The 19,701-nt window shown below is 37.9% G+C and overlaps 1 protein-coding gene across 2 annotated transcripts; it reads left to right on the top strand.

Annotated features, from left to right (window-relative positions):
- Window positions 1–1,815: 1,815 nt before the first annotated feature.
- LOC137172263 (ras-related protein Rab-37-like) lies at window positions 1,816–16,485 on the top strand. Of its 2 annotated transcripts, XM_067576586.1 has the most exons (9): window positions 1,819–2,409; window positions 9,734–9,844; window positions 11,324–11,365; window positions 11,555–11,621; window positions 11,724–11,776; window positions 12,040–12,105; window positions 13,031–13,087; window positions 13,174–13,250; window positions 14,786–16,485. In XM_067576586.1, the coding sequence occupies exons 1-9, from the start codon at window positions 2,254–2,256 to the stop codon at window positions 14,889–14,891; spliced, it is 735 nt and encodes a 244-aa protein (XP_067432687.1). In that variant the 5' UTR covers window positions 1,819–2,253; the 3' UTR covers window positions 14,892–16,485. The 2 variants fall into 2 exon arrangements, with proteins under 2 accessions (XP_067432686.1, XP_067432687.1); XM_067576585.1 differs by having other exon boundaries at window positions 1,816–2,409; window positions 13,174–14,865.
- Window positions 16,486–19,701: the final 3,216 nt, after the last annotated feature.

Below are 19,701 nucleotides of genomic sequence, written 5' to 3'. Positions count from 1 at the left end.
CATCAGGTTCAAGTAGTCAGAGGACATCATTAATAATCTTATTTGTCAGTATTGAGTATTGTACTAAGGATCTTTGTGTTTCACCAATCATTTTAGAGCTGAGGTTAACAACACCTACTAACAAGGGATGTAAACCAGCAGATAAATGAAAAGATTAACTGCTGAACACAAGATGTCTTCTACTTCACTGTAAAGGAGGCTTCAAGTTTCCATACACACTTGTATTAGTTGCATACTGGACCAGGATTGGCTTCTAAACTAGTTGTGATGTCACAAATCCTGCTCATAGGCTGCCCCTTAAAATATTTTCTGAGAAACTTTCCACTTTCAGCAGATGAATGTGAAAACAAACTCTGCACATATATGTGCAGAGTGATGTATACATCACCGCCAAGCTCAAACATCACACTGTACGAACAATAAGTAACACACATTTCTGAGTGGAGGGGGACTTTAATGAGGGAGAAGTAGAAGATGCCATTTTAAGAATTTTAATGTGCAAATTGTGCTTTTTTGTGGTTTCAGACATCCATTATTATTCAAAGCAGAGTACTTGTATATGTCTTAAAATATGTCTGGAGGGGATCTTCAAGTACAGTACTTGAGTAAACATTGCGCCACTAGATTTAAGTCACAAAAACCAGGAATTCATGTGAGACTTGACATAACTGAAAGCAAAAATGTCAGAGGTTCATGTTTCGATGTGGTAAAATTGTGGACCAATAAAAAAAAAATGTTAAAAATGTGGAAACTAAGGAAAAACATCAAAATGTAGAAAGCAAACTTAATAGTCTGTCATTTTCAGGGGTAGAAAGTAACTAAGTACATTTACTCAAGTACTATATTTAAGAACTTCGCATGATGCTCTGAGCTCCTCTCTCCTCTTCCTCCTTTCCATCTGTATGCATTCATGTTCCATCAATGCATGTTACCAACTTGGCTTCTTCCCCAGAGTTTTTTGTGCTTTCTCATCTCGCAGGAAACCCTGGGTTGCAGGCCAAGCCTTCGCAGTCCTTCACAGTCCTGTTGGTGTCCTTCCCCAATTATTGCTGCTGTTATTGTTATTGTTGTGATTGTTGTTATTCGGTCTCTCTTGTACTTTCTACTCCACTACATTTATTTGACAGCTTTAGTTACTTTTCAGATGAAGATTTGACACAATGGATAATATAACAAGCTTTTAAAATACAACACATTGTTAAAGATGAAACCAGTGGTTTCCAACCTTTTTGGCTTTTGACATCTTACAAAAAGCAGTGTGTAGTCAGGGTCACATTTCACATGTCTATGAGTTGTTAACAGCTCCAACAAATAGTGATTTTTCCCTCAAAACTTCTCACATGCTTTCATTTTAACAGATGTTCAAATGATCCAATATTTCAGCAAAAATCAAAGATTAGAGAAAAAGTCAAAAAACTGAAAACAGATTTGTGTATCAAAACTTTGTTTTTTCGTCTTTCTTCTCCCATTAATCATCTCGCAACCCCTCAGATATCTGGTGACCCTTTGTAGGGGCCCGAACCCTAGGTTGGGAACCACTGGACTGAACTAGCTAAAGTAGTTAAAACTAGCTCCACTTCCAGCAGCTACAACAGTAACATGCTGCTCTAACACTGATGCTTCAGTATTAATAATATAATGATGTCATATTAATAATATATCAGTCAGAGGGACCAAACCACTACTTTTACTGCAATACTTTAACTACATCAAGCTGATAATACTTATGTACTTTTACTGTAGTAGGATTTTTCATGCAAGACTTTTTCTTGTAATGGAGTATTTTTACATTGAGGTATTGCTAATTTTATTTAAGTAAAAGATCTGAGTACTTCTTCCACCACTGGTCATTTTAATAGTCTCTATTCAGGGACCTGAAAGACTTAAAACAGCTCCTTCATCCTCATCCTCACCCCCTCATCTGTCTCATTTCCTCCCATCTTCCAGATCCTCAGTCTTCACCTCCTCTCAGTGTCTGCTCAGTCTCTCCATCCTCCTCATGCTCCCGTCACACCCCCACCTTTGCATTGTATTCTGCGTGGTGTGGGTGATCGATCACGACATGCCTTTTAAATGTGATGTGATGTAGGCAGGATCCCGCAGACTGTGATTCACTCCAAAAGGAGGAGCTTACTGAGGAGCGTGAGGCGCTCGGAGGACTGGATGCACGGAGAGAGTTTGTGCGTGCTTGGTCAGCTTTTATTCACCGCACCGGGTCTTCTGTTGTAAAAACGCAAAGGGGAAGACGACAGGATGGAGCGGATGGAGTCGATGGAGCCGATCTCGGTTTACTACACCACGGATTACCCGGAGATCCATCCTGATAGCGCCTACGGATCAACAGAGACAACCGACTGCCAAGCAAAGACTCCCCCCGTTCCGGTATATGACGAAGAGTTAGTGCACAAGGTATGACCGTTTGGTTCTAATAATACAACAGTTTTTAAATCCAGGAACTGTTTACAAATCCGGTTAGTTTTAGTTTTTTGAGAATAAAATTTTAACTTTGCAATACTGCTTTTTATACATATTTTGTTTTATCTACTTTTCCTTGCTATTCATTTATTTATTGGTCACCTGAAAGGAAATGTCTCTGAAGTACCCGGGTCCTCCAGCCGGACCCGGTTTGCGCTCTCCATGGTGCTGATCTTCAGTTGGACGCAGCTCTGCTTGGTCCGTTTCCAGTTTTGTGACGTGTCAAATCAACTCATTGGTGCTTTAGAGTGGAATGAAGCTTTAAAAGAGGTCACTTCCTGTCCGGAGTACTCTTGAGCAACACATTGAGTCTCTCCCCCGATATGTCTCCCTGTTAAAATGTTAATAATATCCAATTCCCAGGGTCATAGCCAGAAATACTCAGTCCAAGTGCCAACGCCAACACAATTTTTATATTTCATCTTTCATTTATTCTATTAACTGTTTATTCATATGTTTTCTGTAACTTTTATTGCTCAACATTATTCTCCTAAAGGTAGTCACATTTCGATATACTGATCCCCAACATACTGGAAATATCCAGCATGTGTTTGTTCATTAAACCGTAGTCTCTCCAGGTTTCCAAATTGTAGCTGAGTAGAGTGTAAAGTGGAATGAAATGTAAATGAAATGTCATGAAATGTAAAATACAAGTAAACGTACTTGTTCATGTGCCTGTTCTGCTACTTCAGCTATACTGACTGGGGCATCGATCTACATGGCCCAAGTTCAGAGGAGCTATTGTTTGGTAAAAGCAAACAAGTACAATAAGGATTTAATGGAGAAAAAAATGTAAATTGCCTTTTACAGAGCCAGAAAATCAGCTGAGAGATTTTCCATATCATTATATTACTGGAAGGAAGTCATAAAGTGGACCAAGACAAGCATAAACACGATCATTCTAGAGAGGACTTTACATTAATAGGGGTGTGATAGCTAAAGGGTTGGCCCTCATTGATTTGACTTACAGTGAGTCTAGTGACATTAGCACCCTTTGAAGTGCTTTCATGCTCCTGCACTGTGTCAATCACTTCGGGCCACTTTGGCTTCTATACACCAACAAATCTGTGAGTATCCAGCAATCCACTGACTTCCCCCCAGCTCTGGAGCAGTGGTCTCTGACCTCTCTATAGCAGGAAGAAAGAGAAAAGAGGAAGTCCCTCTGGGCTTCAGTGATATGTCACATTATATTATGAAGCTGTAGTGCAGGAACAGCTTCCACTCCAGTCTGAGGGAGCTGCGTCAGTCAAGTCTTTTATATCTGACTGTCAGTGCTCTACTTCCTTTCTAAATATCGGTCACTGTGGAAAATGAGGGCACCAACACGATTTTATGTGAATTTTTTTTCAAAAGTGAGTGTGACATTTTCCATTTGTCTGGTGGTGTTTGACAGTTATGAGGAAATAATATTACTTGTCTTGTGTTTGGCAAATAGACACAATCTGGTGTAATTTCACTGCACTTAAAGTAATGATTTGAAAGAATAATTTTGCTCCTCAGGCCTATACTGCTGCTAAGTGGCTTTATGTCATTAGTGTGAGTTTAGTGAGAACTGAGTTTGCCAAAGACTAATGGTCCACTGAGACATGAACTGGGTGACCCTAATGTAACCATTATGCACTATGACCAGCTGTCTTTAATTGCCTTAGAGGCTGTGTGTGCCTGTATGTGTGTGTCTGCATTTGTGAGGCTTGTATTTTGAGAGGAGCAGGTGCATTGTAGAGGGGCAAATTATAGCAATACAAGCTGTTCTTTCCGAATCCAGGTACAGTACTTTGAGGTGAAAAACATGAACAAGACAAACTGCCCATTGTGCCTGCTCTCTCTCTCCTCTTACTCATGTATCTCATTGGTGTAGCTTTTCTTGGTACTATCTTTTCTCTGGGGTGCAGTCGCTTTTCTTTCACTCTGTCTCACCTCACTTTCCTCTGGGGGGGTCATGATTACACCGCAGAAAAGGGGCTTCTTCGAGTGCACTTTGCTTAAGGTAGTGGTCGGACATGAGGCTGAAATGACTCCAGCTGCTCTATGGATTAAACTTCCCCCCACATCTTACCACCATGGTGACTCTAAGCCCCAGGCAACATTTCTATTAAAATTATATAAGTGCATGTGCAATAAATCTATATATGACTTAATATCTTCTGGGATTGGGTTATCATAACTACTATCACTACTACAACATTTCTTATTCTCAACAAGACCAAAACCAACAATGTGTTCCTCCATCTCTCAATAATATAACCCTGCCTGTGGTCTAAGCCCCAAGCTTAGACCACAGGCTTGGTTCTCATTAAAGACATTAATATTTAAAGCTGCACTAATCAATACTGTTATATGAACAATGAGTCAGATAACTATGTGTAAAGTGAAAAAGGTCACTCATAGTGACAAAACCACAGAGTATTACAAGACTCTGCAGTTCCCTTCAGGTCAGCGCCGCTTTTTAGAATCTTTCAGCTCATTGTTTTGGTTTTATTGCTCACAACTTTACTGTTTTGGTTCAGTCTCACAGCTCTCATCAACATTGTTTCTACCCACAGCAGGCAGCTGCATGTTTTTAGCAAAAATGTTCTGATGAAGCTGCCCAGCACCAAACAGCAGACAGAAAATGTTAGCTGGAGAACTGGAGTAAAAGTAAAAATAAACAAAATAAGTTACAAAAATGAACTGCAAAACAAACACACAGAAGTGTTCTCTTGGTCTATTCATGGTATTTGTTGACAATAAGGAAAATACAGACTTATCCTTTAAGAATAAGTTACAGTAAACTGACTAGTTGTCTGGGTTTATTTGAGTGTTCAATAAAAAGAAGAGTGAAGCATTCTACATTGGTCATTATGTTTATTTTAAAAAATATTTTGTAGTATTTCTAAAACAATAATTGTGATCCCTGTTATATTGTTTTGTATTAATATTAAGGTATTTATTTAAAGACTCATTTTTTTAAAAATTGGAGATTGTCATTATACCCCCAGTGGTAATTACCGTCTGGTTATTTATTTTAAAAAAAGAACCATAAACCGTATATGACATAAATACTAAAATGATATCAAAAAAGGTATCTGTATCACCCATACACATACAGACACACACACATTGCCACTAATGTAAGTTTGTGTCAGCCATCAGATCAACTTAATATTGCAAGCTACTACAATCTGCTACTTCTCTGTGGTTTCAATTCCCAGCTGTGCTGCATGTCAAACAGTCTAAATCTATATCTAAAGCCACAATATGAAATCTGTCAAGCTAAATTACTGTTCATTCTAGCCTGTGTTTCACAGACTTTATCATCCCCAGAAAGGTTAAAAGAAATATGTTTCTCATTTCTCAAGCAGAGGTGATCAGCAGACATTCAAGACTTGACATTGACACCTTTCCATTACATTGTTACTCTGACTTTGCAGTTAAAGGGCTTCCACACTAGTGTTTACTACCATGATCCCCTCCAAGGAAACTCTTACAGGAATTTGCTTCTTTGTATGAACAAATGGGTTCAAACAAGAAGAGGGGAAATCATCTGGCACTTAACAAAGTGACTGGGAACCCCGGAGATGAATACAATATAATTGTTCCTCTCTCTTTATTATTTTGTCTCTCCACACCACACATACCACATATGCACAATATACCATATACATCATCCACATTCTTGAACATCTGTGGTGCTTCCACCTAATTGCATCCAGTCCCCAGTGGGGTTTTATGAGACAGGCTCACTTCCCAGCTAACCTCTGTTACCATGGAAACAGCGTCATACCCCTCTCCCACCACAAACTGTCATACACATACTGTAGAACATCATCATCATCATCATCAGCATCAGCATCATCACGTGTACATATGCATGTGTAATTCTACTAGTATGGTTAATTCCCTCCACTGATCCTGCCCTCACACACACACACATGCAGGCATTATATTACATGCTCTCAGTGATGTCCAGTAAACAGGAAACAGATGTCATTAAGTCACAGAAGGATCAGATGAAATAATATTGCTGCTTTGTGTATTGTTCTACATATACGTCAAAGCCACTCTGTGTTCATCTGTCTGATTATTCTTTTCATTTTAAGGGATTCATAATTCTGAATGGGTATCTTATTGTGGCTCAAGTGTGTAAAATACCATATGACAATTGATCGCTTGCTAATCCCAAGCATTATGTTTCACACAGGCCAAAGCAGCATGCATGGGGCTGTATCAGCAACACTCTGTATCTAAAGAGTTTTCAGTGTGTGACGTTTGTTATTAAACTTTCCAAAACCAAAACCACAAGCACAACAAAGCTAGGGATGGATTAAACAGTGTGTTTATTTGCACTAGCATAAACTGCAACGTTAGCATGTCCTGCTAACTAGCTCACAACCAAACTGTGATATCACCAAAGTGTCAATAAACGCCTACACGGCAGACATCATCTTATTAACAGAGCAATAAACCACCAGCACACTTATTAGAGGGTCTGAATTTTGAAATTTAAATTTAAAAATGATTGACCTTGTATTTCTAGAGAGATGTATACTCTTGGAATGGGAGTAACTTGTATTTTTTTGAGACAGCATCGAGTGACTTTTGATGGCATTGCACTTTAAGGTACTTCCACATTTGCAGTAGTAACCAACAGTCTGATCTTACATTTATCCTCAACATACTTGTAGTACAAGGAACTAGCCACACCACAATGCTGTTTCTTAATTCATGTCTTCTGCATGGCTCATCAACTGGTGTGGATGCCTTGGAAATGTAGCTTCAGCCTCTGTTTTTTAACATTATATCCATCAAGTACATATTAAAGACCATATTACAGGCTTCTTGTTTTACAATGACTCAGTTGGAAACAAAATAAAAAGTCAGCCAGAGACAGTGTTTTCAAAGAAATCATGGAACCTGCAGCTAGCTAGCTAATTAAGCTAGCTAGCTGCAGCTGATAAAATTCACCAGCAACAATGGTCTGTTCAGGTGGCAGAATCAATGGTGACAGGCCAGAGGCTAATCAGAACCTGCTTTTGTCTGACTTTGCCTGAGATCAAGAACCCATTGTTTCAAAAAATATGAAGAATTTCTAAAACTGAGTAGACCCTTTGTCAGTTACTCAATTCATAAAGCAATACAACACAATACAATTGAGCACCATTTATGCCGAAAAGCAAGTTTCTATTTTTACTTGGATGTGTTCAGGGGGTGTTAATTAAGCAATCTGAAACCCAGACACCCCCCATATTTTGCACACTGGCTCCAACACTCAAGAAGCCTTGAACATTTTATTGCTTTACCTTTTCATCACTGAATAAACATCATAAACATTCTTCTTCCAACTGCTTGACTTCTTTCTCAACATAGAGCATTTCAAAGGCAGAATAACTAACTGAAGTTACTGGCAACACTTGAGTAGAGTTTCTATGAACTGAGATGTGACACTTTTCTGAGAGTTTCTAAAATCCCTCTAAATACGATATCAAAGGCAGGCTATAAGAGCTGTTCCAGCTTCTCAAGACTAATCCCATCCTTTTTCTACAGCCTTCTGCCTCTTTTAGCCTTTATTATTCATGAAGTGTTGAGACAAAACTCAGTTACAGTTCAACCACTACCTAGTTTAACTAATGATACTGACTTCACTTTTGACTTTCTTGCTTTGTCTTGCTTGTTTAAACCAACCAACACTGAACGTCACATGGATATACAGATTATGTATTCTGTGCCTCTATTAGATAACTGATGGTAGAGAAATGACAGGAACTGAATGAAGAGAGAGACAGGGAGTGACATGCAGCAAAAGTCCCAAGTCAGACACAAACCAGGGACATTACAGTTCATGGTCTCTGCCTTAACATTGACGCAACCATTGACGTTCAATGGAAGTACATTTCTAGATGTCCAGTCAAGACCAATTCTGACTCTCTATGGACATTCAGAAAGCGTCAAAGAAATCTTTGACTACTTTTGGTGTTTTCTAAACATCAGCAGACTTTCAGAATGGGATCAAAATTCAGATATCTTTTCAAGACCAGTACTGAATGTCAGTGGGTGTTTATTATATGCTCAGTATGTTCAGACCGACTTCAGCCCTACATGATAAAACCCAGCCCCCACATTCATTTGAATGGGACCACTGTGGTGAAGCAGCAAGGGTGCCAACACAGAAGGCTCCAGCACAAAAATACAGGGTCATTCATCAAAAAAATTTAACCTGCAACACAATGTGACATCATCCAGCAGGCATTGCGTTTTTCAAGACAATTATTGATAATCTGTGGGGTTCATGAGGCTCATCAGGCTCACAAATACTGTAGAGGTGTTTTTAAGACCACATTTAAACATTAGTAGATATTCTGAATAGGGATGTGAATGGATGTTCATGACAGGCACACAATTAGACATTTGTCGAAGACTACTTACTATCATCTATTGACATTGGGAACAGAAATTCCTATAAGGCCTTTGAGAATGGACCTTAATGACAGGCTTTTAGAGAACTTCCAATTGTCTATGGACATTCAGAACAGGGTTAAAATTTAGGCTTCTTTTCAAGACCACTTTTGATTATAAATGAACCTACATGACAGGCTATTGGACATGTTGGTAAGGCCACTTCTAAACATTAGTGGATATTCAGAACACGGTCAAAATGTAGACATCTGGTCAAGACACTTCTGAAAGAAAATGACCCATCCCATCAAAATTGACAGCCTGCATTTTCAGCATCAAAGCTCACATATCCTTTCTTTAAGAATGCAGAGAACAGCTTGGCTGTGTCTGACTTACTGTATCTGTCACATTTGGAGGGCACTCTGTGTGTGGAGATGGTGAGTACCTCAGTGTGACTTTCCTAAGTGAGCAACAAATGAAACACAGACCTATTGAAGATAAAGTATTGACTGATGGCCATGGTGACTAACTTGGGTGTTTCTGAATGCTGCATTTCAATCATTTCATTGTCTTGGAGAGTTACCTCCTCCAGCTTGTGAGTCACATTTTAACAGTGCTACACTGCCAAGCTCTTATAAAAGATAATATTATTTGTGCTGCTTGGAAGCAGGAATGGCTGCTGTGACGCAGGTGCTGACTCACAACTGAAAATTATAAAATGATTCAGGGTGCAACCAGAAAGGGATTTCAATATAGTTTTGATTGAACCTGACTAGAACTCATATAAAGATACCAAGATCTATAAATAAATTGATACAGATTGTATTAGCGTAACCCTTCTTGGTACAGCCACTGTGGCTGAGTGTGTTTGTGTTTTTTCCTGCAGACAATCCTGGTTGGGGACAGTGGAGTGGGAAAGACATCTCTGTTGGTGCAGTTCGATCAGGGAAAGTTCATCCCCGGCTCCTTCTCTGCCACAGTGGGCATTGGATTCACGGTGTGTGTGCATGTACAGTACGTGTATGTGTGTGTATGTGTTTACATCCTTTCATTGATGTTAAATAGGAGAAATTAGATATTAAAGGGTCAGTTCATCCACATTATGAAAAAAATATTTTTCCTCCATCTCTAGTGGTATCCATCTATGTAGATAGATTATTTTCTGAGATTCCTCTACAGCATCCACACAATGCAATGTCCTCTTTCAATGATGGTGGTAACAGTAGCCATTCTTGCTGGTAGACCTTTTGTGCTTCTGCCAACGGCCACTCCTCTCTTGAAATTAAACCCTTGCAGGATGGTTTTGACATGGTACTAATGGTGTAAAAAGAGAAACATCATGTGCAACATTTTGATTAATCAGATCTTTTTTAGGCATAAAAAGCCTGTCTTGGTGCGGTACCACTCAAAAATATTTACAGTTGCTGTCCTTGCACCTCTCAGGTGTTTTACATTAGTAGCTGATAACAAGTGAGATCCATCCGGTCAGTGCTGCCCCTCCAGACCCTCACACTCCTTAGGGTCCGGCCACAAAAGAAAGGGCACAGAAAAGTTAATGTGAGCTTTCTCACTAGTTGTTTGGTGATGTAGTGACTACTCACGAGACAAGGTGGTGAACTACTGTATTAGCCGAGCTAACAGCTATCATGCTAGCCAGTCAGGAACATCCAAGTGCTGGTTAGTCACAATCATGGTCACAATAGCTAGCAAACTTGCTAGCTGTCAGTTAGCAAGCTCATTACCTTGGTTGCTAATAGGACAAAGTTAGCACACTTAACAGACGTATTTGTAGCATAGCCTCCTCATGCCTCTTTTGTAGAGCAGGTTTGTAATCCGACAGAGGAGGTTAAATAAGCTACAATAATATCTGCCATTTGGACTCGGGCTGTTTCATCCCTTCAAAGGTCAGCACTGTCATGACAGTTTATTATTGGTAAATGGCACATATTCACATGTCCAAATTCTCTAAAGTTGAACTTGACAAAGATGTGCTTTGATTTACTTCAGCCGAGCACTGAATCCAGTGACTGTGGCAATTACATTGAAATGCATTAATTTCACAGCATAATTTTGCCATTTTAAATTATGGTATGCACAGGGCTTTTATTACCAAACTAAAAGACTTATCATTCTGTAAAAGTGACAGTGCCAAAGAAAACTGAACTGACTGTATGTTCTTTGGATTATCCAGAGTAACCAGGACACTGATTCTGGAAGGAAATGTTCCTCTATTGTATTGGGATGGAGGCTGAAATCTCAGAGACAGCAATCTCAAAACCAGGGAAAATAAAACCAACACTATCTGCATGGATAAATACCTTAAAAGCAAGTGAGAAAATTAACTTAAGTTTATTTAAAATAACCCTTTTTTGTAACTTGGTAACTTGGATGAACTCACCCTTTAATCTGTTTTGAATCTGTCTAACCAGTGACTGTTCCAACATCCAACTCAAATCTTTCTGTCTGCTTCTCTCAGAATAAAGTCGTGACTGTTGACGATGTAAAAGTCAAACTACAGGTCAGTAAGTAAATAAGTTCCAGTGAAAACTTGATGTGCTTTCACAATAGCAGTCCATTTTTAGAGCGCAGGCTTTTTTCCTCTTGGGCACCAGTGTTGTAACTGAAAATTAGTTTAATAAAAACTGAAACAGGCAAGTGGAACCAGGCCATATCACCATGTACACCTTCTGTTCTGTCTCTTTTTAAGATATGGGACACAGCGGGACAAGAAAGGTTCAGAAGTGTGACACATGCATATTACAGAGATGCACACGGTGAGAGAAATACATCATAATCTACACTATTGACTCAGCTGCACTTTGAAAAGTTACTGCCATGCACTCATATGTTAATTTTTGTTGGTTCTCTTTTCAAAGCCTTGCTCCTCCTATACGACATCACCAGTAAATCATCCTTTGATAACATCACGGTAAGTCTGGGATATGTCTATTGCCTGGAAAGTTATGGAAATATATGATTCAGGAAGAGGAAGTGGCCTAACAAAAGCTAATAAAGCCCACAGAGAGCAGACATTGACATCTGAGGATCAAGTGCAGAGTGCGTATGTGTGTGTGTTATTATAATTAACCTGCCCTCCGTTTGAGATTCATGCAAACACACATTCTTTTTCTGTTTTGTTGGGCTGTGTGTTTGTCTGTGTATTTATGTGTGTGTCTGTCTCTCTTGTTTCAGGCATGGTTAACAGAGATCCATGAGTATGCACAGAGCGATGTAGTCATCATGTTGCTGGGCAACAAGGTGAGGAAGAATTGTTTGAGAAGCTCAGCATGTGGAGAAAAAAGTGCTAAGAAAATAGAAAGTGGTGTAATCTCTGTTGAAACCTTACTGGAAAAACTTATGATAGCAGACAAAGATATGTATCTGTAGTGTATGAATCAGGTTCAGGAGGATATTCATTGTATATATAAAAGAAAATATATTGTATAATACAAATGAAAAGCAGTATAACAGTTGGTAGGACCTTGGTTTGTGGATTGGAAAATGGTAACAATTCTCAGTAAGCCATCTTGTGCTAGCATGTGGGTGGCACAATTCAAAAAGAAGTAGAAGAGAGTTAAAGCTGCACTAATCAATATTATATTATATCAACTATGGGTCAACTGACTGCTTGTAATGTGAAAAAGTTCTTTCACAGTGATAAACCCACAGACAATGATCACTAACTCTGCAATTCACATCAGCTCTGCGTAGCATTTTAGAATCTTTCAGCTCATTGTTTCGATTTTACAGCCTACAATTTCACTGTTTTGGTTCACTCACTACTCTTATTAACCTTGTTTCCAGCTGTAGCAAGCAGATGTTTTTAGTGAAAAGGCTATGATAAATCTACTGTACACTTCCTACCCAACACCAAACAGCAGACAAAGTTAGCAATTAGCTTATGAACATAGTGGAACCTTGGTGGAGATCAGACCAGAGTTAGAGGGAGAGCAAATATAGGACTTATAAATGGGTAAAAAACACAACTCCAAATGAATGTTGCTATATCTGAAGGATATGTAAAAAGGCTGTTTGTTTGCTAACACATTAGCCATAGCGACTTTTTAAAGGTGATAGAAGAGACTGTCCTCCTAAGAAAAAGGAGACCATCAGTGCTAGTAAGTGAATTTGTTTTATTGGATGTGATGTCTACCAATCTCACCACACTGTATCTCTCTTTTAGGCTGACATGAGCAGTGACAGAGCAATCAAGAGAGATGAAGGAGAGAGGCTTGCCAGAGTGAGTTTTTCAGTCATTGCTATACAAGCGTAATTGATACAGTTTACTCTGCTGTTTAGTTATTTGCTTCTCTTCATGTCTCTCAGGAGTATTCAGTTCCCTTCATGGAGACGAGTGCCAAGACAGGAGTCAATGTTGAGCTGGCCTTCACTGCTGTGGCCAAGTATGATACAGTCTTCACAACATGGCTTATTAACACGCATGTGTTCTGCACTGAGGCGGCACTAATTATTCATTACAATGTGACCTCCCTGATCGAGCAGTTTCTGGAGCAATGTAAATTAGATATTAACCATGGAAACATTTTCTGCCTCTTTTTAACTGTACAGTGTTTAGTACTGACAATAATACTGTAAATAATAACCAACTGCTAATACAATAGCCTATTTGTCCAAATCTAATGAAAATAACTTTAAGGGGTTACCATGTAATTAAACATTAATATAGTAAGTACATATGTAGACATATACTTTTATACTTTTACATATTTTTACTAATGATGATATCGAGAAATCATTAGTAATTATTTAGTAAATTTATTGTACATTCACATGTTTCATTACAATTTCAAGGCATTTTAATTAATAACAAGTATTCATTAGATGTTAATCCAAAAAGACAATGTACTCCCCTATGAAATTGACTCCCCTAAAGATTCATTAATTTTACCCATTAATAGTTATGTAATTAAGGTATTTTAAACTTGACTTTAAGGGTATAATTAGTGACTAAATAGATGGATTGAAATATATTAAGGTATTTTTAAAGAATTATATGCATTCCAAGTGGGGAAAAATGTTAAGATTGACCAAATAACAAGCAAGCCAGTCCTTGATTTATATTTTAAAAGCCACGTATAAGGGTTATTAAAAATCCATTAATTTATTCATTAATTAATCCCAAATATGGGCTGAAACCAAAATGTGCTTGTCCTTAAAATTTGATTAATTTCCCAATAATTGAACACAAATTAATGTGGTTTTATGATTTTATGTTTTTAGTTTTTATTCTTAAAAATTCTTCATTCCATGCAGAAAAAACATATTTTACATCCAATTAATGTAATCTATTATATACCTATTGAATAAGAATCCTTTAAAATATCATTAAACTGCACCTGAAAATATTTCAGACACATACTTAAACCACAATCCCAATAATCACAAAAATTGATTTCTTTAAATAAACGCATAAATTAATAATAAACAACAATCTAACTGATTTTACTCATTCAATTATTCACTTACAGTACTCACAGTTATGCCATAGTTCCCCTAGAAGCTGTAAGTCACTCACTTCCTCTAATACTGCTGAACTGTTCAGACTGCACCACTTCTTAGTCTCCTTATATTCTTCATTGTTACTGCTTTCATGGCCTGCCATGTAATTTCTTTTTTTACCACAATGTAAAATCCTATAAAACAGCACTAAATGAAATTTGTGGTCAGCAGCTCAGCAGGCAGGGTGATACAGCTTGCACAGCAGACTTTACAGATGGTTGAATAATATTCCCCCATGCCACATAGTGTCCTTTGAAATCCAAATAATACTGGAAAGTCCAGCTGGCTACCAGTTTAGTCTCAAAAAAGGCAAACACTAGTACACATAGCATATGAGTCATTTCTTTATATGTCTGTGGATTCAGTTTAGGTTAAAAAATGTTTTCTGAACTATGGGATGTCTGGTTCTGTTCTTTAGGGAACTGAAGCACCGGGCCGTCCAACACCCCAATGAACCCAAGTTCCAGATTCATGAATACATTGAAGCAAAGAAAGAGAAGTCAGGCTGCTGTAGCTACTTCTAGATCTCCTCTCCTGAGTCCTCCTCCCACCACTCTGGGTGAACAGACTTTCAGAGACACACTGAGAGCTACTGAGTGGGAGGCAGCCCTATTAACTCACTGCTGCTCCCAAAATATGATGCTGTTATTCATTCAAGACTAAAACCCAAAAGTTGACCAATGGAATGAGAGGAGGGAGAACCAAGCTATAAACTCACAAAACCAATGATATTCCTTTGCCAAGAAAAGTTTACCCAAATCTTTAGGCGAACATTTATTATCACGCGCTTCTGAAGATTTGTAGTAGACATTTTAACAAATAGTATTGATTTTATCTAATTACAGGAGAACATAGCCTTTAAAGGAAATGAACTCATTTGCTCTGTTTACAAGTGTGAGATGAGGATGATTGATATCAATCTCATATCTGTGCATTGCATCAGGAGCTAAACTCAGATGTTATTAGCCTAGCTTAGCATAAAGACTGAATACATGGGGAAAGAACTAGCCTGGCTCTGTTCAAAGTTCAAAAATACACCTACCAACACCTACCAGCACCCTACTGTATGTATCAAATGTAAAGTCCTCAATTTGCAATTTTAGGGGAGTTACTTGCTGCAACTATTTTTTGCCCCGCACAGTCACTGCGCCTAGCAGTTTGCTAAGAAATAGTTCCTGCATGTAATTCCCTCTAAAGCCATTTTTACATTTTTGTTTTTGTACAAAGGAGATATAATAATTAATAAGCTTTAGAGGTGTTGGTGGGCTAATTTTGGACAGAGCCAGGCTAACTGTTTCCCCCTGCTTTCAGTCTTTATGCTAAGCTAAGCTAACCACCTGCTTTAGCTTCATAGTTAGCCATGAGAGTGGCATCTCCCTCTTGGAAACAAAGCAAATAAATGTCTTTCCTAAAATGGTGAGCTATTCCTTGAAGGAAATATATAATTAATGCTTCTCTGAAAGGTGATTTTTGTTTATATTTTTTGCCTTACAAAGATCACTGACAGCAAATTGTTTTTTACCTACCTTCTGATTTAGCACTACATCATTGCTGAAGGATATTAGGATGTTACAAACACACCAATTTGCCAAAGTGGGGGATATTGTAAAAACTACACCCACATTGTAGTCCACTGTTGCATAGTATGCATTAGTATGTATCATGCAATCTGCCCACAGATCCAGACAAAGGCCATACACTGTGTCATGAATTCAATTTAAATCCAAGTAAATGGACAAAAGCCCTGTCTGTTTGTGATTTAGTCAGAGTGGTTCATTCTTGACAAACCGTACTCGAAAAGCTGCTGTTGAACTCAAGAAAAGCTCAGGGACACAGCTGAAGAAAACGTTTAAGTGCTCAGAGTGCCTGGTGAGCAAGATTGCAAGACAACTTTATTTCTAAACAGACAGGGGAATGCGTCTATGGGTTAATAATGAAAAATATTTTGATCACCTGAAATGTGGTTCTAAAGGAGGATTGCTGCATAAGTCCAAACTGAATATGAGCTAATTGACAATGGTCAATGGGTTGGATTTCAAATTTTGTCCTGAATTTATTCAACATTTCTGTACATACTGTATTTGTGAGTGAGTGAACAGACTTGAAAATGTTTTTTGACATGTTGGAAAAAAATATATTTTGCTTTTATGGCCTGTTTATGGACTTAATTTTAAAACTCAGTTGCATGTATGCTGGATTGCATGTACCAAATATGTGTGCAGTGCCTCCAGACCATATAACTCAGACCATGTAATTTATATTATTATCAAGATGAACATAAAATATGAACAAATAAATAGCATTTCTCTTCAAATTTTAACTCAATGCTCAGGGTTAAATTTTGGTTTGAAAATACAATTGTAGTACATAATAAGTCCACATCAACACATTAAAGCTGCATTAATTGATTTTTTTTTTGGGCCACTTGGGGGCAGCAGAGCACAACATTGACACATTATCGCCGCGAGTTATGATGGTGAACGTGTTAACAAACAGTTGCCTATTTCTACATATTGTGTTTCTGGCCATGCAAGTCTAATAACTCTCCTTTGAGCTCTGTTTTGGCTCTTTATCTGCTAAAAGCTATGCTTTGTTTGCCAGCTAGCTTTGTCTGTCCACTGTTTGGTGTTGGTATGGTACTGTACAGTGGTTTAAGCTGAATTTTTTTATTTAAAAAAGAGTTGCAGGCCAGACCACCAAAGCAATTACTTAAAGGTGCAATAAATAACATTAGGCCTTACTGGATGTCAGCAAACAACTATTTGCCATGTAAAGGTATAGTGGAGTAATGGTGACCTGAGCAGTGAATGAAGTCACACTCCCTCTGTGTGTGTTGTTATCTGAGCTTCTCTGTTCTTTGTTTTAGTTGCCGGTCTGGCTCCGTGTGCATGTTAGTGTATGTGAGCGTGCATATTAGTGCTCGTTAGTTCCTAGATGGCGGCCGCGTCACAAACTTTCTCAAATTATAGCTAAACAGTAGACTAAAATATGTTTCTGAAAACATTTGAGGCGAGAAATAGGTAATACACTAACAGAATCTTGATCCATATTTGATCAGCACTGCCTAGTTTGACAGTTTGATCTGAGTTTTGTGAGCTGTTGGTTTGAGGACCGTTTTCTTTTTTTTCAACTTTATTGTGTAAACAACACACATTTGTTTTGGTCTGAGATGTTGGTGCTATAGTGCGACATCTAGTGGCTGAATGTCATGTATTGCAACTTTAAAAGACGCTAAAAAGCTCTGTAGAGCTGAGGGGAACTGCATAGTCAGGTGATAATTCTCTGCAAATTCCTTCTTTCACTTTACACATATTCACTTGATCCATTAAAAAAATATTGATTAGTGCAGCTTTAAAGAACTAATGATGTCAGAACAACAGCTCCATGTTCAGGTTTTGCTGTCACATAAGCAAGTTTATGAACTTTTATTTGACTACAGTATGCAATGCTCTTCTGAAAATATTTCATATTGGTCAATTATTATATGTATGCTTGCACTCAGTTTGGAGAGCTCAGGTCTGATGCAAGTTATAATCCAAAATTATTCAGATTGTGGCCATTAGACCTTGTATACAGTGACAGTTGTTTGTTGTCAGACTACGCTGCCAAAAGTTGTCTTTGATGTGCTGTTAATTAAAGAGTATGGTCTAGACCTGCTCTATGTGAAAAATGCCCTGAGATAACCTCTGTTGTGATTTGGCGCTATAGAAATAAAATTGACTTGACTTGTTGTATGCTGCATAAAAAATAAATTATTTTTAAACTGAGCACAATTTATATGAACAGTAGCTTTGTTATGCAATGTTTTGTGTGTGTGTGTGTGTGTGTGTGTGTGTGTGTGTGTGAGTGTGAGTGAGAGAGAGAAAGAGAGAGAGAGAGAGAGCAATGAATCAAACTGCCACAAACCAACTGACCATGGGGCAGTTGAATTAAAATGACTGGTAGTTTGCACAGGCTGTACTCTAGCTCTATTAGCTTGTCTATGGAACAATCATAAAACATGTGTCAGGGTCAACATGTATTATTTAGTGAAGCTACATAGTTGTAAAACGTTCATCAATAAACAAGAACAAGACTTCTGGTTTGCAGTTTTGCAGCCTTCAAAATAAAAGCGCAAGCATTGTAGCTGTTAGAAATGCGGATTCAAATAAATATATCTTCATTGTTGTTGTCAGCCTTGCTCTAACTCCAGTGTTGTTGCTAATTGCTTTCATGGTGCAGTAACCTATCTAGTAAATAGTGATACTACAATGACATACACATGTTCTTCTATGTTTAGAAGTAAAGTGAACTTGTGACCTTTCTTTGACCGAATTGTACTTCAGTGTTTTGGTTAGATTGCTTAATGATCTTCCAAAGAAAACCTTGATAGCCCTCAGAGGTTTCAAGGTTGTCTTCATTTTTTAATGAAGGCCTGCACATTGTGATGCTAAGTCATGACTGAGCACCATGAGTTTAACAGTCTTCAGGCCATCTGAATACAGCATATCATATCCATCTCTCTTTCCTTGTTTCACTGCCCACTGTCCAGTACAACAAATAACATCTAGTAACACCAGCAGCATGTAACACAAATAAAAGAGCCAACTCACCTCTAAACAGGCCCATATTTCCTCCCAAACTGTGACACCGATCCTCTGATCAAACTGAACACTTATAACACTGAAAATTATAACAGTTGTATGTTCCAGAGTTTGTCTACATGATGTTCTAGAGGCTGAATTCTAGAATGTTCTCCAATCCAACAGGAATGAATTCTGATTGGACATTAAGTTATGTATCTTTTAACTTTCCTTGAACTAAGACTGGTCAAATTTAATGACACTGAGTCAAAATAAGATTAGAACATTTTTAAACCCATTATGTGTGGCTAACTTTAAACTGTAAAATGAAAACAGTTCATGCCCTCAGTGGTATACACTCACTTTTTTTTTATTAATAAAAGGATAATATACAAACATTCAGGTAAACAGTAGCAGCACATAGAATCAGATTTAAATAATATAAATACATATGAAGGACATAAAATGAAAATATTAAAAGACAGCTACATAAAATAAAACAGGAGTAACATATACATAAAATATAAACATATTCAGTCAGATGATTCAGGGATATTTAAGAGAGCCATCATCTGAATTACCATAGTAACAAATACCATCTTTAAAAGAGTAGACAGAGTTAGCAGCTTCAAAAAAAGCGAGACTCTAGATCTGTGGGATATTTCACAATAAAAAAAAAGGTGAAAAGGTTGAAAAGGTTTCTATATTATGTTTACAAAAGGTACAAGAAATATCAGTATCTGTAAACTTAGCAATAAGACAGTTAGCAGGA

The sequence above is a fragment of the Thunnus thynnus genome, chromosome 20 (genome assembly GCF_963924715.1).
Source record: "Thunnus thynnus chromosome 20, fThuThy2.1, whole genome shotgun sequence".
NCBI classification, from domain to species: Eukaryota; Metazoa; Chordata; class Actinopteri; order Scombriformes; family Scombridae; genus Thunnus; species Thunnus thynnus.
This window is presented reverse-complemented; position numbering and strand designations above follow the sequence as displayed.

Coding starts and splice junctions, on each gene's coding strand:
- LOC137172263 (XM_067576585.1), top strand. CDS start 2,254: ATGGAGCGGATGGAGTCGATGGAGCCGATCTCGGTTTACTACACCACG. Junction 11,366..11,554: donor ATGTAAAAGTCAAACTACAG/GTCAGTAAGTAA, acceptor TCTCTTTTTAAG/ATATGGGACACAGCGGGACA. Junction 11,777..12,039: donor CATCCTTTGATAACATCACG/GTAAGTCTGGGA, acceptor CTCTTGTTTCAG/GCATGGTTAACAGAGATCCA.